The 25918-nt window shown below is 42.3% G+C and overlaps 3 protein-coding genes across 9 annotated transcripts; all 3 read right to left on the bottom strand.

The window, feature by feature from the left end:
* Window positions 1–1438: 1438 nt before the first annotated feature.
* Window positions 1439–15036, bottom strand: klhl8 (kelch-like family member 8). The gene is made up of 10 exons (XM_048258268.1): window positions 14967–15036; window positions 12436–12670; window positions 10241–10789; window positions 9487–9673; window positions 7834–7977; window positions 6287–6398; window positions 5906–6074; window positions 4657–4816; window positions 2294–2495; window positions 1439–1976 (listed from the first exon to the last, which is right to left on the bottom strand). The coding sequence occupies exons 2-10, from the start codon at window positions 12646–12648 to the stop codon at window positions 1853–1855; spliced, it is 1860 nt and encodes a 619-aa protein (XP_048114225.1). The 5' UTR covers window positions 12649–12670; window positions 14967–15036; the 3' UTR covers window positions 1439–1852.
* Window positions 15037–15135: 99 nt separating this feature from the next.
* LOC125304207 (transmembrane protein 144-like) lies at window positions 15136–21873 on the bottom strand. 7 transcript variants are annotated; one of them, XR_007195209.1, is made up of 13 exons: window positions 21615–21872; window positions 20634–20816; window positions 20312–20434; window positions 20006–20105; window positions 19711–19791; window positions 19267–19375; window positions 19079–19167; window positions 18776–18894; window positions 18490–18609; window positions 17454–17551; window positions 16624–16672; window positions 15524–15577; window positions 15303–15334 (listed from the first exon to the last, which is right to left on the bottom strand). XR_007195209.1 is itself a non-coding variant. In XM_048258270.1 (12 exons), exons 1-12 carry the CDS (start codon window positions 21706–21708, stop codon window positions 15254–15256), a joined length of 1251 nt encoding a protein of 416 aa, XP_048114227.1. In that variant the 5' UTR covers window positions 21709–21870; the 3' UTR covers window positions 15136–15253. The 7 variants fall into 7 exon arrangements, 5 of the variants coding, with proteins under 5 accessions (XP_048114227.1, XP_048114230.1, XP_048114228.1 ...); XM_048258270.1 differs by lacking the exon at window positions 16624–16672 and having other exon boundaries at window positions 15136–15334; window positions 21615–21870; XM_048258271.1 differs by lacking the exon at window positions 16624–16672 and having other exon boundaries at window positions 15243–15334; window positions 18490–18625.
* Window positions 21874–22133: 260 nt separating this feature from the next.
* Window positions 22134–25353, bottom strand: LOC125304184 (ileal sodium/bile acid cotransporter-like). The gene is made up of 6 exons (XM_048258252.1): window positions 24995–25353; window positions 24355–24473; window positions 24113–24201; window positions 23789–23964; window positions 23248–23405; window positions 22134–23045 (listed from the first exon to the last, which is right to left on the bottom strand). The coding sequence occupies exons 1-6, from the start codon at window positions 25351–25353 to the stop codon at window positions 22891–22893; spliced, it is 1056 nt and encodes a 351-aa protein (XP_048114209.1). The 3' UTR covers window positions 22134–22890.
* Window positions 25354–25918: the final 565 nt, after the last annotated feature.

Here is a 25918-nt window from a genome sequence, read left to right as displayed (position 1 = left end):
TTAAAAAAAAAAAAAAAAGAAAAGAAAAACACAGTTCAAGCTTTCAATAATCCCTCTACTCGCCTCTACTGGATAAGACTTTATTCACAAGGCCTCACCACAACCTACTGCCCACCTCTGCAGTGGCTGAATGGGGGGGGAAGACAGGAGGAGAGGAGGTTTACTGGCACGGTTAACAGGATAATAAAAACGACAAAACAAAACAAAAGGAACATGGTGGCACTGAGGTTAGCTGGCAAATGCAAAAAAAAAAAATAAAATAAAATATCACAACAGTCAGTCAGGTTGTCATTGATTGCACAAAAAAACCCACAGCAGCATGGCTCGTGAGCCTGGGTATGGAAAGGGACCGCAAAAATGCAGAGGTACACCAAAGCAAAAAAACCAAAACAAGGAGTGAGACGACAACCATTTTAGTCTCACCAAAGCAACACTAAAGTCCAAGAGGGAAAATAAAATCAAGCCCATAGAATCACTCAGGAAATGTCTTGAGTGAGATACGCTGGGGGAAACTAACCTCGTTTCTTCACGCATGCAAATCATGGCAGAAGAGTTAAGAGCAAATCCAGAGAGGGAAGTAAACATCGCTGATAAAATATCTCCAAAAAATAGCATGGTTCCTTTCTCTTCAAAGCATCTTTGACAAAGACAAAAAAATATTCAAATATCCATTCTATCCTATGAAAATAGTGCACAATGAGTGACGACTTTGACAGTACCAGTGCAGAATAATATCTTTTTTTTTTCTTCTTCTTCTTAAAAGATCTCTGAGCGCGTGGAAGGCCCCGAGTGTGTGACATGGGCTCTGAGGTGACCGCACCTCGGGAGTGCCGAGAGCAGAGACCAGCCAGTGGGGTCGGCCCCAAAGGCCTCTGGCACCTCGGCCTCGTCCAGCACTGTCAGCCAGTCACAGGCCTCTCTTATTGCAGAACGTGTTGGCAGTATTAGGTTCTAAGACTAACCGTGTTTAAAGTTTCAAAGTTTTCGTATTGCACCTTCCAACCACCAGTCTGCGTTGCCATCTCTCTCTTTTGCTAGCCATCGCGTCTCACGTCTATGATTGTTTTTAACGCAAGCAGAGAGCGAAAAGGTGGAAAGCATGTCCGAGTCAGCTAAGATCCATTGCCAGGGAGTCTGTCTGTCTGTCTGTCTCCCTGTCTGAGCACAGGCAGGGGAGTGAATGGGTCACCTGTGCTATTTGTGGCCATTTCAATTTGGGGAGTTTACTGAATGACCTTGTCTTCATTGGCACAGCGAGGCTACTGCAGACAGACAGCTTACCAGCCAACACCCTGCGGTACTGAGGAATGTTCAGGAATCAGTCAGGAAGCTTCGCATTCGACTCCCCGCGACTACTGCGAAGCAAGAGCTTAGCCTGGAAATGACTACAGCACAGAGTACAGCAGAGCACAGCACTAGAGTGAAATAGTGTGTGTCGTTTTTTTTGTCAGAGCATTATAAGTGATAGTACATTTTGGAGGAACACCCATGTGTGTCAGTCCACAAGACCAAACGTCACTTTTTTCCCACAAATGCTTCAGTCACAGTGAGTGTGTGTGTGTGTGTGTGTGTGTGTGTGTGTGTGTGTGTGTGTGTGTGTGTGTGTGTGTGTGTGTGTGTGTGTGTGTGTGTGTGTGTGTGCGCGCATTACTGACAGTCAACACTTATACTGATTGTGTGAGCATGTTTAAAGAATGACAGTGCTATATTTGTGATTGCCTGTGTATGTATGTACATGTGATTGTGTCTTTGTTTATGTGTGTGTGTATATATGGCATTGTGTTTGTGTGTGTGTGCTCTGGTAAAGGTGTGTGCTCGGCCAGTGCGGTTGTTCAGGTGTGTGTGTGGTAGGTTACATGCAGTCGGCCACGTTGCTGGAGCCCTGGCCCACGTCTCGGATCTGGCTGATGTGGGAGGAGCACACGGCCACGCCCGCCCCTGCCCTGCAGTGGGACACTGAGCCCACCAGCTCCCACCTGAGAGAGAGAGAGAGAGAGAGAGAGAGAGAAAGATTGAGACAGACAGAGAGAGACAAATTAAAGATGCAACAGGCACCATTGTGAAAGAAACAATTAGTTCACAGGGTATGAAGATCATGGAATGAAATAGAAGCATTAAAACCCCAAATATCTTGTGAATTGTGTTACTTTCCAGCTCAGGCTAAATGTCAACAGCTGGCTGAAACTCTGTATCCACCAATTTCGAAGTGGCTATACAACCTAGCTATGTTCCTGTGAGATGTTACCTATGGCGGCCCTTTTCCTTCAAAGTTGGCAATGCAGGTGCACCTCACCTGTTCATGCGGGGCTCAAAGGCCTCCACGGTGTTCAGGTAGATATTCCCGTTGTGTCCACCGACAGCATAGACGCGCCCCATCACCGTGGCCACACCCACTCCGCCGCGGGGGGTGGTCAGCTCGGCGACATACTCCCAGCGATGCGCACGGGGGTCGAACCGTTCCACTGAGCTCAATGGGGAGTTATCATCAAAACCACCTGCCCAAACGACACACATGGACGCACATACACACACATACATTAAATACAATAATAATCACACATACATTACAGTGTACAGTTGACATTGATCCTCGCTTGTGTTGAACAGCATGCAACTAGGACACTGAGGCTCAGGAAGTCTAAAGATAAAAAAAATTAAAGGCCTCAATATGAACCCCTAAAGGAAATATGTCCTTAGTAAAGTTGATTTTAAGCATTCCTGTCCTGGATTACTTTTCGACCTTGACTGTTTTTTTAAGAATATTGTAGCACAGACCCTTTTGAAAATCTTTGGTATACAACATAAGTATGTAAATACTATAAACATCCAATAAAAACTCACAGGTCACTGATCTGTGTCTCACAGGTCACTGATAAGGGTCAAATCCAACAGACTGGTGAGTTAAAGCTTCAGATGACTTCAGTTTGCCATAAAACCCCATCTCTGCTTACCACCACTGATCAGTAACTTATCATAAAAACAAATCTCCATCAGCTCCACTATTTCCTTCACCTTTACCCACCTCATCATCTCAGTCCCTCCCTCTCTCGGTTACAGAGATCAGACAGGATCATGTGACGGTTACCAGTGAGGTTAAGGCTGATGCCATGGCAGAGCTAAACATTAACAGGAATGCCACTACACAGAGGTAGCTCTCCTCATCTAGCCTCAAACAAGAGCAGGCTAGCTCTACCTAATGAACTAAGAACAAGAGCAGGCTAGCTCTACCTAATGCACTAAGAACAAGAGCAGGCTAGCTCTACCTAATGCACTAAAAACAAGAGCAGGCTACCTCTAGCTCTACCTAATGCACTAAGCACTAAGAACAAGAGCAGGCTAGCTCTACCTAATGCACTAAAAACAAGAGCAGGCTACCTCTAGCTCTACCTAATGCACTAAGAACAAGAGCAGGCTACCACTACCTAATGCACTAAGAACAAGAGCAGGCTACTTCTACCTCTACCTAATGCACTAAGAACAAGAGCAGGCTACCTCTACTTAATGCACTAAGAACAAGAGCAGGCTACCTCTACCTAATGCACTAAGCACTAAGAACAAGAGCAGGCTACCACTACCTAATGCACTAAGAACAAGAGCAGGCTACTTCTACCTCTACTTAATGCACTAAGAAGAAGAGCAGGCTACCTCTACCTAATGCACTAAGAACAAGAGCAGGCTACCTCTACCTAATGTACTAAGAACAAGAGCAGGCTACCTCTACCTAATGCACTAAGAACAAGAGCAGGCTAGCTCTACCTAATGCACTAAGAACAAGATCAGGCTACCTAAGAGCAGGCTACCTCTACCTAATGCACTAAGAACAAGAACAGGCTACCTCTACCTAATGCACTAAGAACAAGAGCAGGCTACCTCTACCTAATGCACTAAGAACAAGAGCAGGCTAGCTCTACCTAATGCACTAAGAACAAGAGCAGGCTAGCTCTACCTAATGCACTAAGAACAAGAGCAGGCTAGCTCTACCTAATGCACTAAGAACAAGAGCAGGCTAATGCTACCTCTGCTAATGCACTAAGAACAAGAGCAGGCTACCTCTACCTAATGCACTAAGCACTAAGAACAAGAGCAGGCTAGCTCTAGCTCTACCTAATGCACTAAGAACAAGAGCAGGCTACCACTACCTAATGCACTAAGAACAAGAGCAGGCTACTTCTACCTCTACCTAATGCACTAAGAACAAGAGCAGGCTACCTCTACCTAATGCACTCACTTTGGACCAGTGGGGCATTTTTTTTATGTTCCACTTATGTCTTTTCTTTCTTGTACATTCTTTTATTAGGATAACGGTACACTAGTGTGTGAGGAGCACACACACACACACACACACACACACACACACTCTCCCATTCCTCCCTCACACACACACTCTCCGTCCCACTCACTCTCTCCCTCACACACACACACACACACTCCCACAATGGCAACCCACTACACAGACACACACATAGTGACATAAACTCACTCACACACAGTCAACAGTCAAACAAAAACAAACAGTGCCCCCCCCACCCCCAACACACACAGCGACACACACACACACATGCTCACTCACCCTCCACCCTCCCTCCCTCAATCATTCATTTACTAACCCTCCCATCCACTCCTTCAATCAAAGAAGCCTGTCATTCCTCGACTCACCCACGACGTAGAGGCAACCGTTGAGCTCGCTGACTCCGTTACCGGCCCGCCGCTGGCCCATCTCGTGCACGTGTGTCCACTTGTTGAGGTGAGGGTCGAACCGCTCCACACTGGACAGGGAGGCGATGCCATCATTCCCTCCCACCGCATACACATGACTCTGGAGGGGGAAACAAGTTCAAGTTCAAGTTCAAGTTCAATAGTTCAGTAGTTTATCGTCATGTAATGAAATTATTTTGCTCAAGAGCCAGCTCAATTTTAAAGAATACATTTAAGTAGTAATTAAAAAGGTATACTGTGTGTGAGTGTATGGGGGGGATATGGTGTGTGCGTGCGTGTGTGTGTGTGTGTGGGGGGGTAAATCACTCGTTACTCAAAAATCAAACCACTGCCTTGTGTGTGGAAGTGCTAAATAAATATATTTGACAGACATATTAATGTCACACTGTCTACATTACACAGCTGTTAACAAGGCAAGTAGAATGCTCCATTGACTTGAGTGGGCTTTCCCAAAGTTCTACGGTAAAATATTTTCATGTAATTACCGCTGCAAACATATAATTACCGCTGTCAATGGCAACGGAGTTTGTGCTTCTACTTCAGGTATTTCATATCACTACGCAAGAACTGGAACTTCATTCAAAAGGGTAAAGCAGACGGTTGATCAGCTGTGTTCTAAAGAATGTTTGATTCAAGTTCAACGTGTGTTGTTGCGAACTATGTTTCTCAGCAAATGCCACGATGAACGGTAACAAAAAGGCTAGGCTATGTAGGCTAAAGTCATATTGTGGGAAGTTTATTATTTCGTTTTGGCAAGTAGCCGTATAATAAGCGGGATAATGTATAGAACGCTGGTCATTATTGGGAAAATAAGTCCCTTCAGGGCGGAACAAGACCCCTCCGCTGCGCGTCGCCCTATCGGAACTTATTTTCCCAATAATGACCGGCATTCTATACATTATCCCTTACATATTGTGAAAATACCTGCAGTACAGTCAAATGGAAGCATTCATGGATATTACACTTGGGTGAGAAGTATGCTTTTATTGTGACGAAGTGTGAGGAAAGAAAAAACTCAAGATTTTTATCAAAGAAAACAAATGAGAAAACACCAAGTCATCTCCACACCTCAATTCGGGAAACATGACAATAATTGAACATTTTCATCTTTCTCTGAGATAAGCATCTATAAATTCCTTTACACAAAATTGGTGCTGTAAAGCAATTACCCAGAATCCTTTGTTCTTACCCCAAGGGCAACGGAGCCCACTCCTCCACGAGGCGTGTTCATGGCAGCCACCGTGCTCCAGCGGTCCGCCTCGATGTCGTAGCGCTCCACATCGCTGTAGCACGAGTTGTCATCCAGACCCCCGATGGCATAAATGGGGCCGCCCAGAGCTGCTAGGGCTATGCCCCTCCTTCAGGGCGCACACACACACAACCACAAAAAAACATTTACAGTCAGATATTACATTACATTTACAGATATTTGCATATGTGTACACAAGCACACAAGCCCTTGTTCACAGCAAAAGAAATTCCAACCTTCACCAGATCCTTCTCTTAAATGCCTGTGTAGCTACTGAGTTATACATACATAAGAATTAAAGAAAATCTCCTTCAAACACACCTCTTGATGTACATGGAAGCCTTCATTGTCCACTTATTTGTGAGTGGGTCAAACATCTCCATGCTGCCCAGATGCTCGCTTCCATCATGACCGCCAACCGCATAGACCTTCCCTGAAGGGAATCACACAAGTTACTCCTTGTGACAGAATACTATGCAGCGCAGACACTATTACTCCTTGTGACAGAATACTATGCAGCGCAGACACTATGGGTTCTGTGCACAAGCTTACTTGAAGTCAGCATACCAATTTCCTGTTCTTTCACATGGATGTCAACAAGCACCTTAAGATAGGGCTTTAGTTATACCAAAACGTAAGAATTACAATGTGCATGACTCGTAATGTCCGTGGGCGGCTCTAAGGAGCACTGCCGTGCCACTATGCTCGGCTTCAAAACTTTATAAAAGCGATTTTAGCTCCCACCTTTTTTCTTAAAAACGCCAGCCTACGTGCAGTGGCTGCACAAAATAAGGAGGGAAGGATTTTCAGTTCGCACACGTTTTGGTACAACTGAAGCACTCCTCTTCAGGTGCTTGTTAACAGAGATGTCAACGAACAGAAAACTGCTTTGCTGACTTCAAGTATGCTATTGCACAAAACCCATACACAGTGAATAACTAGTGATGATTGATGTATAGAAGCCACTTCAACACTATCACAACTAAAACCCAAGATCATAAGGCCACACAGTGTTAAGAGCTCAGAGATCTGGACATATGTGTTACGGACACATTTTGAGACATGTTTGCGGCCGAGTGAATTTCAGCGAGGCTCGATTCCAATCCCCCCAAATCCCCCAGGCTTCCGTGGTAAGACCAGATGCCGACTCTGGCGCCACATGAAAACAAACAAGCCGATGAAAGGGCCCCGGCGAGATTCCTCCGCCTTAAAGGAGAGAGCGTGGCTTTAATATTTAACCAGGCGTGCCGGCGGGGAGGAGGCGCGTGTGGAGGGCCCCCCTGGACTCTGGTGGAGGCGTCGTTAGGCGTCTCAGAGTGCGCGTGCGTGCGTGCGAGCGAACGAACGAACGTAAGCCCCGGACCACATCTAACGGGTGGGGAGGTGGCAGCGCTCCAGTCAAGCTGCCGTCTGTTCGTCGGGCAGCCCACATAACACATCTGAGGGCCCATGGGCTAAATTTAACGACTTTGGAGGTGCTTGCGAAAAGAGCGCGGAGCAAAACAAAACCACAGTGGAAAAGGCTGATTTTTCTGGGTTTTGTGGACATGGGGGACAAAAGGAAAAATCCTCTGTTTGAGTTGAAGTATTTAGATTTGCTTTCACATCAGTTCTATTTTTGCCTTTGCCTGGAGCGCACACATGCTCAGTGGGTGACACCGAGATGGGCCGGAGATGCATGATAGATTAGCAAGGCTGAGTAGAGAAAAAGACCTTACTGAATAATATAGAAATTACATTTTTTCATTCTTACATCCGGATTCAAAGTCCTCTGGCACTGGTGGTAACCCAGCTCATTCACAAAGAACAAAGAGAATGCCAAACATATAGACCCTCCCTCTCCTCAGCTAAGTTTTCAAATTCCTCACCTCCGACTGATATGACTCCAACGTGGCGCCGTCGGCTGTTCATCTCCGGGCCGAAGAACCAGCTGTTCTTGCTGATGTTATAGCACTCAATGCTGCGGAAGGGGTCTCCAGAACCACCCCGGCCGCCCACGCAGAATAGCACACCTGGGCAGGAGAGGGCAAAGGTCACTCACCCACTCTCCCTTCTCTCGCTCGCTCTCATGCAATCACTCTTATACCACTTTCAAACCAATGACCTGGGTCAGACCAGGGTTACCTGACCCACATCCAACCCTCAAGAGGTGGGCTGCAAAGTAGGGTCAGTCAACCCAAGTTAACCCTTTCAGACAGAAAAATCAACCCGGGTTGAACCCTGGTCAGGAACCTTGGTATGAAAGGGGTACATTTTACACACACACACACACACACACACACACAATAGACACCCAGCCTCACATGACAACGACTGTCAGATTAACCAGCGTTGCCTTATTCCGCTGCTCATTCCGTACTTAATGGATATTAAATCAGATTACATCACAGTGACATGAGATTAGCTGTGACACTGATGATGACAGCAGAGTGGGCAGTGCTGAAGCCGATTACTCAAAGCCACTGAAAACAATTCAGTCAGCATGGAAAACCATTCAGAAAGGGGTACAATAACAATAAAAGTTAGGCAGTAGGGGTGGGCGATATATATCGTCTGCGATAATATCGTGATTGCTGTTTTAACGATGTGCAAATTGACGTTATCGAGTATTTAAATTACTTAGGGGGAAAACACTCGAAATCATGCATTGAACCCCCATTCTTTCACTAAATCCAGGAGGTGTATGCGAGAGAAGCCCCTGGTTGCAGCAGAGCAAGTCACATGATCGCTAGTGATCGACGTTGTCACACGCACGCCTAATGTTTATTTTGTATGGCTACTTCGTTCAAGTGGCAATGATGAGTTTCTTGAATTTCCCTTTGGGGATCAATAAAGTATCTATCTATCTATCTATCTATCTATCTATCTATCTATCTATCTATCTATCTATTTCTATTTAAAGTCACGCTTTTTCCTACACTGTATTATATGTAAACATTAGGCTAGCCTTTGAGTATTTTAATAGTCAGTTGTAAACAAAGAAAACTTCTCTTACTCTTTTTGAAATGTTACTCTTTAGTAAATGGATGAAGTTCGCTCTAAATATCAACTTTTATTAATTATGCTAACCGTTAGCATCTCTATGGGATTTCTCATATACATCAGCTATAAGCTAATGCATTAGTTTCTATTCTGTAAGGTCTACGTACTAGTTTTACAGTGAAACCTAAGTAAAGGTTTGAAAGGAACTTCAGCTTCACACTTTCTCTTGGGAAACTGTCAGGCCTATCTATCCTCTGTAATGTAGCTGGCTAGACCATGTCATTGCCACACACAATGCATTGCAATGAATGCATTGGTTTGGTTAAAAAGTCACAGTTTAGGTTTTTGGTTATTATTGTAATGATACTGTTCACAAATAATGAGCTGTAAAGTAACTTAGACTTTTAAAAACATTTTTTTAAAGGATATCGACTAATTATTGTTATAGTCAAAATCACAAAAAATAGAGATATTATTTTTTGTCCATATTGCCCACCCCTATTAGGCAGCCAGGTCTGTGTGCGTGTGTGCGTGTGTACCCGCGGTGTGTTTCCGTGGCGTGGTACGGACTGTGTATTCAAAGTCCGGCACACTCTTGTTGCTGAGGTGCAGGTGGTAGTTGCGGGCTTCGTCCAGCAGATCACGGCAGCTCAGGCTGTTCTTGATCATATCCTCTCTGGCCACTGTACCCGTCAGGAAGTCCACTGGCAGCAGCGGTAGACGCACCTGAAGCCAGACAACACACATGGCACAATACACCACAAACTAGCGCACAAACTAGAGACTCACATACTAAAACTATTCACATTAAAACCAGAAATAAACTAACATACTGAACCCAAACACATTCTAACATACTGAACCCAAACACATTCTAACATACTGAACCCAAACACATTTAAACTTAATATGCCACAATGTTCCACTGTTTCTATTCCAACTATGTAGAACACCCTATTTACTCAAAATAAAATAGCTTACTTCACATCAGTCAGGGCTGTGCAATTACTCAAATTAATCGGTTAATCGTTAATTATGACTTCCCTTCCAATGCTTATGAAAACAACATAAGTAAGGGATAATGTATAGAACGCCGGTGTTTATTGGGAAAATAAGTCCCGACAGGGCGAACCGGACCCCGACGCGCAGCGGAGGGGTCTTGTTCCGCCCTGAAGGGACTTATTTTAATTAATAATCGTGTTAAATAATTGTGTTCTCAATCTTGACCAAACTAATCATGATTATGATTTTTGCCATATTGCCTAATTTGGTTGATCTGGTAGCTGCTCCGACCTGTGACATGATCTGGTCCAGCCAGTCATTGTGGTGCTGCGGGTTAGCCTTGAGCCACTTGATGGCGGCTTGGTAGACCTGCGTCTCCGAGTGGATGTTGAGGTCGGGCGAAGCCAGCAGCGTGCGCAGGTGCTGTGGAGAGACGGCTGGGAAGTCCTCGCTCTCCACCACCTGGCCAAAGTGTTCGCAGGCGTAGCGGTCGGCCATGGCCATCAGGTCGACGCGGTGGTGGCTCTCGGCGAATGTTCGCACAGCCAGGCAGTTGGACGGGTGGAAGTGGGCCTTCATGTACTCGCAGCAGGCCCGCGCCACCAGCTCCACCTGAAGGATGCACGCAGCGTAGAGCAGCGGCTGCACGTTGTCCACCGTCAGCGACAGACGCGACGAGTACGCAAAGGTCACCAGGTCCTGTATGGCCTCGCCGTCAAAGTCGCGGATCTCGATCAGGTCCTGCTTGGCCTCGGCCATCTCCGATAGGAACATGGCCCGGAAGTAGGGGATGACACAGGCCAGCACCAGCTTGTGACAAGGGATCAGCCGGCTGCCCACCTGCACAGGACAACAACGAATGGGAAGTGAAGCGCTTTGGTGCCTTGAAAAGCAAATTCATTGCTATTCAAATGCAATATGTTGTGTTGGGTTGTAAAGTAAAACATATTTAGGACAGAAAACAGGTGTACAGTGAAAGAGATATAATAGCCCCATGAACGACGTTGAGAGTGCCTTTCAGTCTCACCATAACTCTTAACTAGTGGTGTAACTGTACACAAAAATCACCGTTCATTGTGTACCCCAGTTTTGAAGTCACGGTTCGGTTCATTTTCGGTACAGTAAGTACTGCTAACCTAAAATTCACTGACAATATTGCTGGTATTTTGAAAAGGTGTCAAATGTTTTTTTATACTAATTGACTCAACTGACATATGGTCCTCCACTTGATTTATCTGTGTGGGAACCGAATTGGTAAGCTTACATTCGGTAACACCAGAGACTTTCTAATGAGGAGACACAGCACTCAAAAACTCCTCCATAGAAATGCATGGGGCTAGTTTGTAACGCCAATATGGCCGTTGTCTACACATATCCCACCCCTACCACGGCAAAACGTCGACATGTGAATACATTGAGCTAATCATGTGGTGTGATGTGAATACATTGAGCCACTCATATGACGTGTTGTGAAGACATCGTGCCAATCCTGTGTCGTGAGCTCGCCACTGGAGCAAGATTGGTGTCGTGAAGCCTTGCGCACGCGCATTTCTGCCGAATAGGAAGCCTGATGAGTGCCCAAAAAGCGTTGCAATATGGCCACCAAGTGGAGGGACTTGCCTAAAAGGACTTCGGTTACACATCTACACATCTGTATGAATACATGTACCTTTACACGCCTACTTTTAACAAATGGAAAGATGTTGCATCAAGACTGATACAAATGAAAAACAAGTACACATTACAAGCTACAAGTTAAAAACAACAGACTCCCACATCAAATCAATAGCAATATGTGGTCTTTCTTATTACATCAAGATGAGGGAGAACTAAATATTTTACACAGTTCAGCAGCTAAGAACATCCTGATGAAGCTTTGCCATGATTCATGCTCCACAACAAAGCATGGTTAAGATTTTTCTCTGTGCTGAATGGTCAAATATCAAAAGACCAAATGTAGGCCTGCGGTAGCCAGAGGGGAAGAAGTGGGCGCTTACCACTCAACCGACTGCATTTGAGGGAAGAGGGGAAAAAAACTGCCACTGAGTGAAACACTTCCATCCATTCATGACTGGTGACATACAAAAGCCCCACTGAGGACATGGAAAGTGAGGCTAATACTCCGGATTGTCAGCACCATGGGGAGGGAATTAAAACTCTTTACATTAACGCTGATGAGCCCAGCTGTCCCACCAGCTCAGCTCATTCAGCCAGTCCACCTCACTACACCATTCGTCCACAGCCAGACACAGTGCTGAGGCACACAGTTGATTTGTCCGGGACAGAACCAGGAATAAGCGAAAAATAGTTGAGCGGAAGGCTAAAGAGCAGTCATCATTACCAGGCTCATGTAACAGGAGTGTTCAATGTTTCTGTGACACTAGTGGTGTTTGTTTATGTTTACAGAAAACCTGCATGTGTGATGGTGGTGTTAGGGAGCCTTGGCATTAGGGGAGCAATAGGAGTGTGCTGTGCTGTTGGTTTACCTTCAGCGTGACGTCACAAAGCTCGCCGGCCTCGTAGAACTGCCGCAGTGAGTTGTGGAAGTCCTTCCAGGCCTCCTGGGCCTGGAAGACGAAGGTGCCGTCGGCCTCGCAGTCGCCCTCCGGGCGCCGCACTGGGCGCTTCTCCTTCAGCCGCTGCTGCTGCTGCTGCTGCTGTTGTTTGCCCTGCTCCGTCGCCACATCGCCTGGAGCCATGGCCACTCACGCGCACCAGAGCCTGCCACGAGTGGACAGGGAGAAGACAAGTGAGACAAGTAAGGAAGGGTGTGGGGGGGGGGGGCATAGGGAGCGAACAAGAGACGGAGGAGAAAGAGAGAGGTCATCCCAGAAGCCAAAGGAAGGACAACAATGGTGGGAAGAAGAGATTAAAGACTACCCTGACCAAAAAACAGAGGTGGACCAGGGCCCAACTATGGCATAACAGATACTAACTGTCCAGCAAAACAGATCCAAACACTGCAAATCTCTTAATGCCAGATTAGGAATGACCGCCACCAACTGATTTTGTTTGTGGTGGGGAAAAAAAAAAAAAAAAAAAAAGCGAAAAGGATGTTAGCAATTTAAATTTGGGTAATGTAGAAACCCTAAGGGTTTGTTCTTTCTCCCTTTCCATCTTCTCTGCCTCTTTCCATGCTTGAGGAGCATTTAAAAAAGGGGGAAAAAAGCTTCCCTCCCACCCACGCCACACAAACTGCACTCATCCTCTGGAGAGGCCTCACTCCCTCTGAATGCACTCGCTGGGAGGCTGGGCCTGATCAGTATTCCTCCCAGCACTGAGGCCACAGGAGAAGGCTGCATAGCCCATATTTCACAGAGCATATACTGTGCTCAAAGGCTCGCTCTTAGCAACAGTGCAACCTCTTCTCCAAAACCTGTAACCTCTCATGATGTGGTGATCGTTCTAAACTTACATCTTATCATCTGACTTTTTTGCTACAGGTCTGTGTCAGTCTCTTGCGATCCCAATAGCATGCTTGGAGTGGCTGTACATTTACAAAGCATGCAGCTTTTGTTGTACAATATCAAATTAATTTTCATACTGCAAATCTAAAGATGTAGGAGGGAAGTGAACCTTTCGTTTTATGTCAAATTATTCTTTTAGGTGTTTTGTTGGCTACAGCTGGCTAGAAAACGTGTTATGTTGCCAGTGAAATATCAAAGAGCTCTTTCTTTGAAATTGCATCACTATTGTAATCCTCAACCAATCATTTTCCTGCCTTACACACTGATAGACATTATGCCATTTTTGTATTAAATGTAAGCTTTTAACCATAAAAGTGCGATTCAAATGTTTTCTACAGTCATTTTCGATATGAGTAAAATAATGTGATAAAATGATGTTTTCAAATGATGGAATATGGCATTTCAAGACATGGGACAGATAGAAGCATCACATTGCACATTGCATTGCAATCCTACCGGGGTCTTTCTGACGATTTTTCAGTATCCACCTCCTATCATATGGTTACTCTATACTTAAACGATAGGTCACAACTTTAACTAGTAGATTTCCCGAAATTGTATGGAAAGTAAACTTAAAGTAAGACGGTTCAAATTCAACGCTGCGCAACTGAATTGTGGTCAGCTAGACTGGCTGACACCAAATGCGCTCTCAGGTTCGTCGGGTCGCCAGACTAGGGGACACCGCACACAATGGTCAGGAATCATTCGTGCGTTTCTGACAGCGTCTAACGTTAAACCTAAACATTTCTAATGTGTAGCTACTGAGAGTTTTCACCACATATTTGGAGTAATAACAATTAGCACACCCTAAGCAACGTCATTAATCTAAGCTAAATCTACAGTCTTTAACGACAGACGAGTAACGACGCTAATGTAAATACGTAGGCCTATTCTGTTAATGTTAAGGTAAATGTTTGTGTTAAATTATTTATCATAGTCAACGTTATAGTTAGCTGACGTTCCACTTACCTCTAAGGTCAATAAACACTACATTACAAGTTCAAAGGTCGTTTCGTTTGTCTCTCTAGGCTCGCTCCTGTAAATGACTTACAATTAGTGCAGCTGTAAAGTTTGGGTTCATCCATTTAGCTTTCGGTTTGCTAACGCCTGACATTACATTAGAGGAAAGTTGGCTAACTAGCAAGCGTTAGCTGCCTAATACCTGGCCAAACGCTTATTTATTCTTATAATAAATTTCCCTACGAGTAATTAATGACCCTTATCAGAATCGTTTAACGTCAAAGGGGAGGTTGAACACAGATGTACAATTGGTTGCTGATACATTAGGGTAACTATTAACCACTCATTACACGACAGGTCTGTCTGTCTGGGCTATGTCACTTACAGCCATCATCATAACATGGCTAGCCAGCGAGCTAACGTTGGTATCAAGCTTGCAACTTGTCTCTTAAAAACTTCCTGTATGCAATACGAAATCAGATAAAGGAAGGTGACAGAAATGTGGCAATGTTCACTGCTTATAGTTAAGTCAGATAACCATAAAGTTATGTACTGCACAAAATTACAATATTATGTGTATCTGATCCTACCTCATCTTTGGATTCGTCTTCAGCATTCGCCCTCCCTCTCACTATCTTTCTCTTTCACGCATGCACATTTCACACAAGCGAAGCAAAAAAAATCTACCACTCCCACTGTTATGACCGAACTGTATTATGGGTAATGAAGTCCAAAATAACATCAATCAGCACACTGGGGGAGGGGGTGTCTTACATTTTATTAAAGTGTAAAACATGGCTAAATCAACAACACACAATTAATTTCAACATTTCAAAGAAATTATTTCAATTTGCTTCAGGATGAAGCTTAATTTAGCCTATTTTGAAACTGAAATTAGTGTAATACCAGTAAGAACAGTTAACAAAATAACACCAAGCAGAATGAAGTTCTTGGTTCCCTAAAAAAAAAGAGATGCACATATTACAATTCAAATGATAAAACAATATTTGGGCAACATAGCCTAGGCTCCACCTCAAGCTAGTCCATCTCTCTTGGGGCTTATGACACAATTATAATATTTGCAGTAAAAAAAAAACAACTAGCTGTGTATTGTCTCAGTGGTGCTGTCAGGAAATGCTAAAATTACCTTAATCTCTCGGAAGCAAAATACACTCCATGCCAAAGACACAAGAGAAGGTCCCTGCGAACATATTATTCCAAATGTTGTCATGGCATAATAACAGCAAGCAAACTTCCTTCAGCTCCATATACTTTAAGCACAGCTTAAACCAGCTTGTTCAAAAACACTTCTTAACTATACCTTCATTCTATAGCTTACCATTTTAGCTAGTCCTTCATATTGCAATAAAATTTCACCAAATGAGCAGTTCTGACTGAGACTACATCTACATTAATGCATTTCCATTGTAAAATGGCATTCCAAAATGAGAATGATCTCTGTCCAGACTCGTGTTTTAGTCCTGTATCAGCAATTATCTCCGTTCTCCTACACGAGAATGTATATCACAACATAACCTATGTCACATCACATATACTGCATGGTGAATAGAAAGGGAGAGATAGTCGTGACTGCTAACCCCCAATCAAGAAGCAAATGTGGAACTCTCATTGTTTCAAAAGTCTCCATTTCTGGCTGTCCATATGACTCAATCCTGATGCAACAACCAAGTCTTGATAAAAAAAAAGGACACACAAGCTCTGGATGATGAAAGAGCCAATCAAAAGGCTAGTATTTTTGGTCCTGTTTGGACCTGATGCGGTTTGGCCCTGTTCACGGAAGGATCCGAAATTAGTGTGGTGTGGCACAGGACACCTTGGCACTGTTAAACTTCTAATGCAGCATAACTTCAAAGCACCAATGGAAAATCCCCCAGACCTGCCCATTTCAGTTGATTTGTCTCTCCTGTAAACTGACCGGCATCACACTATCTAACAATATTTTCTTTGGTCACCATTAGTCTTTGATTGATTATGTCTGTCTGTTGACCTCTATTCAGTCCTGGGAACAGGAACTCCTGTGTATCCTGTAGCTCACACTGTTGAAATATTCTATGAACCTTTTTACTTTGATAATAGGCTACATGATTCCAAACAGACCTGTAGGCTACACCAAAAATAAACCAAATCTATGAAATGGACTTTGAGAAAATAACTCACGCTTCCCTATGAGCACATATTATTGTGGTGACCTGTTGTGTCTGAGGTTTGAGGCAGAGAGAGAACTACCTGTCTGGGACGTGTTTTAACACTCCGAGCCTGCTGGTGGTTGGCAGTCCTGTCAGAACAAGGCAGATATCATTGGGACAGCAACCCTGGGTCACTCTGAGTGGTAAATTACTATACAAACTATTTATTTGCAATCCATGCCATATATATAAATTATTTAAATTTTAATAATTTGGATAGGTGTGTAGTGTTATACATTTTTTAATGCAAAATTCTCAAATTCAAGATTAGATGACCAGAAATTGTAATGACGATGGACATGGCTTGGTGGCAGACAGTTTTCTCCAGATTGGTAGCACAGATGTCTGTTATTCTTTGTGTATATATCTTTTTAGAAAATATAGTGTATAATCCAAGTGAAACAGTTGATAGAATATTCCATCTGTATGAATTTTTGGGTTTTCATTCTTGGGGCTGAATGCCAGTCAATGGATACTGTAAATCTGAGACTAGTGGTGACTAGTGAAAAAATTACTAATAGCAAACAAATGAACAAATGACTCATAGCGTGACACTGCTTGTAAACAGTACCCCCTGAGGGCTTCTTGTGCTTTCCCTGTGGTGCTGCTATATGGTTGTCTGCTGCTCTCAATGCTGTCCTTGTATATTATGTTGAGTCAATGTTGTGTACTGTTGATTGTTGGTGTATATTGCTGTCCTGTAAAGCAACCTTGGGTTTGACAAAGGCTATTTAAAAATAAATATTATTTATAATTCATTGATATTCATATTGATAATTTTGATAATAAGAATGTTCTAGAATTTTCATACAAATGCTTTTAACGTTACACAATCTAATTACTAATTCTAATTCTGTTTAGTGTACTCACAGCTGTACCAATAGGGTATGTTACAACACTTCCAACATAATAGCAAGACAAAAACCATGCAATTTGGCTTCCAAACTGCAAGGTTCCTGCAAAAAAAGCTAGGAGAAAGAAAGCAGCAGATTAAAATACACGATATGATGAATAAACTATTGAAATGCCATTTGATTACATAACTTGTAGCATGGGTTCACTGAGTGTATCCTCACAGTTTTATTATTATTTCAACATTATTTAACCCTCATGTTGTGTTCATGATCAAATTTGTTTTCTTTCAAAAATCTTGTTCATTTCTTCTGACTATCGTGAGGCTCCATTACTTTGTGATCACAGGACATATGAGCACACAAAACAATTTTTTATCATTCAATCATTTTCATTACAGTTTGGGTGTTTTATTTAACTTTAGAACACCCATGTGTATTCCCTATCAAAAATGACCGGCCATTAGAAATGAATGGGTGAGAAAATTGTCAGTGTATAAAATTGTGTCCAGGCATATAATTATTGATCAGATGGACTGTATCTGTGCTTCTGTGCATTCACACACACACACACACACACACACACACACACACACACACACACACACACACACACACACACACACACACACACACACACACACACACACACACACACACACACACATACACACACATGCACACACACACACATCCTCACTTCCCCTCTTTGCTTCTATGCCATCCCCCACTGGAACCTTTTCCCAATAAAATCTTCCCCTTTCTGACTTGCATGAGCTCAGGTCTTGCAATGAGGCCTGCAGGCCATAAATAGCAAATGGAAGTTCAAAACTGGTAATATCCAATGGAACTTAAGTTGATACAAAGGTCTATCACAACATTAGATGATAATATATGTGTTATTATGTATTTACAACAAGTTATAATGCGACAGTCATTTTTGACCGAGAACACAAAAGTAGTAAACATGAAACGAACACAACAGGAGGCCTAATGTGGTCCTAAGTGATCAAAAATACAGAAGGTCATGAACACAATTCTGTTTTTCTATTTACCTGGCAGGACACATTTTGAAGGAAGATGAGGTCTGTTCTTCATGATTACACAATAAACAAAGAATGCAAGAGCCGGTGTGGCACAAGCGCCAGTCATGAATGGAAAAATGTAATCCAGATCTGTCGGAATTCAGGGCTGAATTGAAAGACAGCATGCAAATTTGTTCACACAGTGCAGCCTATACTGTAAGTGTTTGAGACTTAGTGCAGAAGAATGGCAATATAGTTTGATGTTAATGTAATGCAATACTTCAGTTGTTTTTGCACAATTGTGTTCAACACATACCATATTGACTGGCACCTGCAAAATGTGTGTTGTTTCTTATTGCACTGTTTTTCACAAAGATGATTGGTGTGTAACAACATCCATAGAGCACGCCAGCAAATGCAGCCAGAGAGCAGCCCCTACAGGAGGGAGTAGAATATTTCATAATATTTATTAAACATTAGACTAAATATAATACATTTATTTATTGTGTACAAAGTTTCTTGGTTTAACTTTATGTGTAATTAAACAATAATGTCTATAAACACTGATATTAAAAATGCATAGACCGAAGTAAGACAGTTGTTTTATAGTGTAGCTTACACTATCTTTCTCTTAAGGGGGCTGAGTTTGTCCTCCCATGCCTCTTCTTTGGACTCAGTCAGAATGCACTCATCTACTAGGCTCTCCAGCTAATTGGAGAGAAGCAACAATAAAGTGATGATCTGTCAGAGAAGACATTTTTGTTGCAGATTTGTTCAAGGCTAAATTTTAGCAGTTTTTCTCCATACTTTGCTGTCATGACCCTTGTCAGTGTCGTTCTCAAGGAGGGGCTCTACATCGTATGCTTGCTCATCCTCTGTCCTAGTCTCCATTTTCATAAACAACACAATCACCACACTCCAGGAGCAATGGGATAAAAACCACATATTATTACAAACATACACACAAGTTCTAAGCTAAACGTTTTGATTGGATATGCCCACATTAATCACAGAGAATATTTTTGGTTACCACACTATGCACTTGCATTTGTATGATAGTGACACTTATAATAACCTCTGTCTGCTTTATTCTGATATACCGTATGCCCTTATTTCATCATCCTCCGTCAGGGCAGAAAGTTAAAATACTTAGTTTGTGTGAATCTCTCTTTTGACACAAACACCAATGAAGACAAATGTGTTGTTAATGTTCTTTGGACAGCCTTAATGTCAACAAGGGTGATTTCTTACCTGACTGTTGCCAGACCAGTCCCAATGTAATTCAACACAGGACTTGCTACATCCTGTGGATCAAGTCCAAACCAACCGAATCTGAGTAGAATAAGCAGAACATGCATCACAATCTAGCAATTACTCGCTAGATAACATCTAATAAAGAGTAAGTGCCCATAAAACTGCCACCGTATCTCCCTGGTTAATCATTTATTTCATTAAGAAAAAAACCATTTAGAGTGCTGCCGCCATGGTCAACAAATGTATCATGTCACTGTGAAGGAAGAGGGTCTTGCAAAGTTACGTAAACTACCTGCCACTGGCCCAGCCCATAAGGAGACAAAATGTTGACCAGATCAGAAATCCAAGTCCTAGGCCAATGGTCCTTATGATTGGTACATTGGTGAGGTTGCCTTTACAATCGAAAGAAGCAAGTTGTAATATTCCTAAAACTATATTATGCAATTCAGCACACTGAGACACAAGCATGCACACTAGGACACGCATGCGCACGTGCACACGCACGCGCACACACACACACACACACACACACACACACACACACACACACACACACACACACACACCATCTGAGTGTCCTCATTTCATCTCAGCTCACCTATGCCATACAGACATCCTGCCACTACGCTGAGGAGCCATGTTTCTGAGCTTCCCTGGAGAAAGTGCACAGGGAGAGACTCAAGCCACATGGTTGAGCAGAAAACCCACTGGAAGAACAAGCCTATCACGACCAAGAAGGCAAACAGTTAGACAAGCCAGACAAGATAGGAATCTGGTGGCCATGGATGTTCAAATCAGATATGGAAAAACATTAGCACTTTCACAGCCAAGGGCAGGAAGGTGTATTTAATGATTATAGCTGCAGTGCTATAACTTGGTTTAGCTCATGAGTTGTAGACTGTAAAAACCTAGGCTCTCACCATTTCCTGTCTCGGTACGTTTGATGGGAACAAGTGAGCTTCCAAAGCCAATGGTTGAGAAGCCCAGAGCTATGAAGCCTTTGATGTACAGATGTGTGTTGGTGCTGTTTGGCAGGGCCTCTGATACATTGGACTCAGTGCCCTGGGAACCCTCGAACACAAGAGGACCCCTGTGCCACCCGTCTGTTCACAGAGAACACACAACACAAGACACACAATAACACATGTTACTTCGCCTGACAACTACGTTCTGCAACATGTGATGACAGCTTTATGTTGGCAAGTGCACTGTAAGCATTTTGTATGTGGTAAGGACAAGTCACAAGGGCCACGCTAAATAAAAAGAGAGAAGTGGATGTTAATGTTCCTTTCATGAGTTGTAAAGCTATAATGCATTTCTTTAGACACTAAAATGTCACATGAAAAATGATGCGGACATTCAGAACAGCAATTTCACTGGTTAAACATTGATCACTCTGATCTCACCCTACTCAGTGTCTCTTATGAGCTCAATTATCATCCAATATTCTGCTATTTCCCTTTGACAGTCAATAGAATAGCTGATTAATCAATCAATTAATAAACCAATCAATCAAGTCAATCAATAAACAGAAAACCTGTATAATGTCTTTTGACCAGCGGTTTATAATGTAAAAAAGAGCAGACAATTGTAAAACATCAAATGGATGTGCCAAAACATTTGCTGTTTGTTTGTAATGAGAAATTACACTATGCAGAAGTGACTAGATGATATGAAGATAGAACTTAAATTCTGATCTGAGAAAACTGTCAAATAAAAAATAAAAAAAGGAAATATTTTCTTTAGCTGTGAACCATCCTACATAGCTGATAATTTACCTGAATCTAAACTTCCTCCATCTCTGATAATTTGCCTGAATCTGAACTGAATACCTATCCAAACACAGGCAAATGGAAACATAAAGGTTGTAAGGATAAACTAAAGGCTACCAAGGTACTCACTGAGATTTAGGCTGGTGTCATAGACCTGAGCAGTTGCCATCTGCATCAGGAAGGCCAGAGCACAGGCTTGGACAAGGGACCCCAGGACTGCCATCTCTGACTGTCAGACACCACTGCTCAGTCACCACAGTGACTTCAGGATATGTGCAAAGACACTCACATGCCCAAACACACCTCCTCAGCAGACAACAGATACAGCATTGCACTTTACCCTTCCCAGAATCCCCAGGGACACACAGTGCAAGGTAAGGGTTACGTAAGGAATTTTAATAGGTGACATGGTAACATCTCTACTGAGACAGCAGTAATTTTTGTCATTTTGTTTTATATATATATATATATATATATATATATATATATATATATATATATATATATATATATATATATATATATATATATATATATATATATATATATATATATATATATATATTATTTTTTATTTTTTTATTATTATTATTACACAACATACATATTTCCAGAACTGACATTAAATAGAAATGTATTTAGGCTAAATAAAATGGATTTGTCTTAAATAAATAATGGTGTACAACAGCAATTATATAGTCTAATGAATATGATAATGAATCAAAATGAACAGTTTAAGTAAAAGGTTTGGATTTGAGTGTTTGAAACTGTAGGCACAAGAACAAATAAAACATCATCATAACATCCTCAGTTGGGCAAAAACAATAAAACATATTGTATTTATTAAGTTGATAAACAGTTATAGTTCAAATCATTATATTATATGCGGTATTTGATACTATATTTAAATCCCCTATTATGATAAAAATACATAAATACATATAAATTATCACAATATAAAAATATGTCATTATAAAATGAAAACTCTACTCTGTATCCTCTACTTCTACCCTATTTACCATGACAACACATTAGGAAGTATTTTTAGGAAATAGCCTACAGATTGTAGGCTTGGCTGTTTTGTCTCATGACACATAATAACCATAACGTCCTCCTTGGTCAAACATTTGTTACTCACAGTTTGTCCAGGATTTTTGAAATCTTAAACTGCTTCATTTAGCAACTTCAGCAAGACAAGAATATTTCTCACACGGCTGTATCTCAAACTGACCATTCAAAGTTGCTGTTATGGTAATAGGAAATATGATTTCATTGCTGACTACAATGTATTGTTTGTTACAAAGAAACAAATGTTCAAAAGCTATCAGACAAAAGTTACAACAACATATATACACATATCAAGGACACATAAAAGTGCTTGCAGAGTAGAACAGATTTCTATGTCTTAATTGGAAGAAGACTGCACAGACAAATCAGGCTCAAAACTTATATTGACTTCCCCTTGTCCAGAGTTGGCACTTGGGCAGCTTTGTAGGGCCTGGTCAGGTAAGACAGACCCATCTGATTTACATGTGGAAATCCGCTTGTATATCTGATAAACTGACGCAGCAAAATAAAAAAAAATAAAAAAAATAAAAAAAATTGAATAACATGCCAGACATTGCTTTGGCATTGCACAAAATCAAACGTGCTACACTAGAAACGGAACATTTGACAGGATGACAGGAAGCAGCTGGCGTTAATACTTAAGACATTTTATAATAGGTTCCATAAAGTAGGGCTGTGTAGATGCAGTTCTCACCTGTGATTAGAAGGAGGCCAAATGTAAGCTGAAAGGAGCCGTAGATGAGAGGGAATGTGAACATCTGCACTAGGTCCTGTGGACTGAAAGAGAGCTGGAGCACTGTTGTGCAGATCTGAACATTCTGGGCTCCGGTCTCCAGGGCAATTGTCCGGCACCTCTCACCACAACAGGACAGAAATTTTAGCAAATGGTCAAAGGTCACAAATCTGCCATATTTTAATTAAAAGGGATTTGGAAACATAATAAAACATGCAGGTCAGACGAAACATGTCATTGTCAAGTGAATGACCAACCCAACTCCTCCACATATTTGTGCAGCTGGTAGGTTTGCTGAAAAGATTAACCACCCATGCATTCAACTTAGTCAGTGGTTACAGTTAGAGGGGGAGACATACACAAAATGTAGTGAACTCCTGAAAGCTTAGTTGTATCTGCCTTGATTCTTTCTTTAAACTTGTATTGACTAAGGCCATCACCCTCCCCCCAACAAAACCCAAGCAAGGGGGAAATCGTTACAGTAACTGTGAAATTCTCTCACCTTGGCCACGGCTGTCGCGCTAAAATAGCAGTAGTGAAGCCAGCGGTGAAGCCAATCATGGGGAAGATGAGCCCGACAATCACCATGGCTGCATCTGTGTTCCAGGAGCCACGGTACAGCAGAGCACTTGCGACGCCCACTATCATCAGCAAAACACAGCCCACCACTGACCCTACCTGCCCAAAGCAACAAAGAGAGAAAAAAGTTCATAATCCATTAGTTTACGCATGGCATTCCTGTGAGTGTCCTTTAATGACATAACGTATTACTTATTACTATAACAGCTATAATACATGAATGCACAAAGAGAAGAAAACCCATCACCTTCAAAATGACCTTTGCTGCTTTTGGCCACTTGTAGTTGACAAAGACGCCACAGGCCACAGGGACAATTAGACTAACCAGAGTAATACCTGAGGATGGAATATCAGACTCCTTAAAACAAAATAAACAATTCAGTGGACATATAATACTATATTACTGCTACTTTATATTACAATATCATATTATGTTCTCTTTGAACCAATGGCCAGTCAGATATGTGGCAGCATATGTGAATTGCTCACCTATTTGGATGTAGGGAACCCTGATGCTGCCGGTCTCCACCCAGGACCGCGAGTAAACAAGAAGGCAAAGTGGCATCATTCCCATCGCCAATATGGTGGACAAACTCGTCATGGTGATGCTTTACAAGGACAGAACTCACTAATTGAAATATCTTAACAAATAGCCTATTCATTTTATCAATAAGAGACTGAATGGATGAATGAATGAATGAACAAATTAAGTATTCCTCTACAATAGTTTCATACTTAAATGACTAATAATTCATTAAAATTAACATTAAAATCAAGTCAAGTTAAATGTTTTGCTTACTCAGGTTCAACAACAGTTGAACAGTTAACTTGCTAAGAATGATACAAATCTCAATACATCTTATCTTGTGCAACACTTTGTGCCTCTGAAGCAACAGAGCATATTTCTGTCTGTTTATATGAAACAGGACATTGATAAAGTTGTGTGGTAGGTCGGCCTATGTGTCTAATCTCTAATGCCATAATGTTAAAATTTTGAAGACATTTTAGCCAATACCAACATAATCCTGAATATCTATCAAACATGCAGTAGTGGGCCTATTTCAACAATGCCACAACCCTAATTTCCTCACGTGAGAAAATAAGCACATGTTCACACATGGCCACAAACCTGAGGTCCATGTCTCCATCGATCCAGTAGGTGATAATGTTTGAGATGGTGCCTCCTGGGCAGCAGCCCATGATAAGAATGGCTATAGCTTGCACCGGTCTCACATTTAAGGTCAGGGCCAGCAGGAACGCGGTGAGCGGCATGACGCCAAACTGGCACAAAATTCCAACCAAGATGCCCCATGGTCGGCGCACATGGGTCAACACCATACCGATCTCCACAGTACAGCCGAGGGCAAATACTACCACTGCCAACAAGATGGTGAGGATTATGTTCAGTGCCTGGTGGAGGGTCGTGCCAAGGCCATCCAGAGTTGTGTTAGACACTTGGCCCACTTCTATGATGCTGCTATTTAACATGGTGTGCACACAGAGGAAGAAAAGACAGTGAGAAAGTGTTCCAGCGCTACACTGTTTTGTCCAGTTTCAAACCCTCCCACCCAGCACTCAATCCCCTCCCCTCACCTCCTTCACTTTTCTCGGGAAACCATCAAGAGTTTCTCTAATCATTGCTGGTAGGACTGAGCTAAGAAGATTATAGTGCATATTTGAAGTGGGCCCCAGAGCTGACAACCTTAATTCAACACAAGTGTTAACTCTTTACTGGCTTTTAGAAAATACAGGAGACCATAAGGGCCATAAACACCATAACAATAACTACATGGTTATGGTTATGGGATTTGGCAGGCGCTTTTGTCCAAAGCAACTTACAAACTAGATGTACCGCAGAGCCCAATATGACCGCCGCCCAGTCCAGCACATTTTTTCCACAAAAATAGATCACGCTGAAAGGCCTATATGATTCTAACTGTCTTATGCATTATCCACACTCAATTCTCACTGGTATCTGCTAGACAACAAGTACCAAAACATGATTAGTTCATAGATTTCACATGTAAAATTTATTTTATACAACCCCACCCCC

The sequence above is a fragment of the Alosa alosa genome, chromosome 12 (assembly GCF_017589495.1).
Source record: "Alosa alosa isolate M-15738 ecotype Scorff River chromosome 12, AALO_Geno_1.1, whole genome shotgun sequence".
In the NCBI taxonomy this organism is placed as follows: domain Eukaryota; kingdom Metazoa; phylum Chordata; class Actinopteri; order Clupeiformes; family Clupeidae; genus Alosa; species Alosa alosa.
This window is presented reverse-complemented; position numbering and strand designations above follow the sequence as displayed.

Bases quoted from the DNA above. Each gene is read 5' to 3' on its own strand.
- LOC125304184 (XM_048258252.1), bottom strand. From the start codon at position 25,353: ATGTTAAATAGCAGCATCATAGAAGTGGGCCAAGTGTCTAACACAACT. The intron at 24,474-24,994 runs GTTTGTGGCCAT...GTCCTTGTAAAG, and splicing joins GATGGAGACATGGACCTCAG to CATCACCATGACGAGTTTGT. The intron at 24,202-24,354 runs GTGAGCAATTCA...TTCCATCCTCAG, and splicing joins GGTTCCCTACATCCAAATAG to GTATTACTCTGGTTAGTCTA.
- klhl8 (XM_048258268.1), bottom strand. From the start codon at position 12,648: ATGGCTCCAGGCGATGTGGCGACGGAGCAGGGCAAACAACAGCAGCAG. The intron at 10,790-12,435 runs GTAAACCAACAG...TGTCCTGTGCAG, and splicing joins TTTGTGACGTCACGCTGAAG to GTGGGCAGCCGGCTGATCCC. The intron at 2,496-4,656 runs GTGAGTCGAGGA...TCGTTTGGGCAG, and splicing joins CGGTTGCCTCTACGTCGTGG to GTGGTTTTGATGATAACTCC.
- LOC125304207 (XM_048258270.1), bottom strand. From the start codon at position 21,708: ATGGCAGTCCTGGGGTCCCTTGTCCAAGCCTGTGCTCTGGCCTTCCTG. The intron at 19,376-19,710 runs GTAAGAAATCAC...TTGCTCCTGGAG, and splicing joins ACTGGTCTGGCAACAGTCAG to TGTGGTGATTGTGTTGTTTA. The intron at 19,168-19,266 runs GTATGGAGAAAA...CTCTCCAATTAG, and splicing joins ACAAGGGTCATGACAGCAAA to CTGGAGAGCCTAGTAGATGA.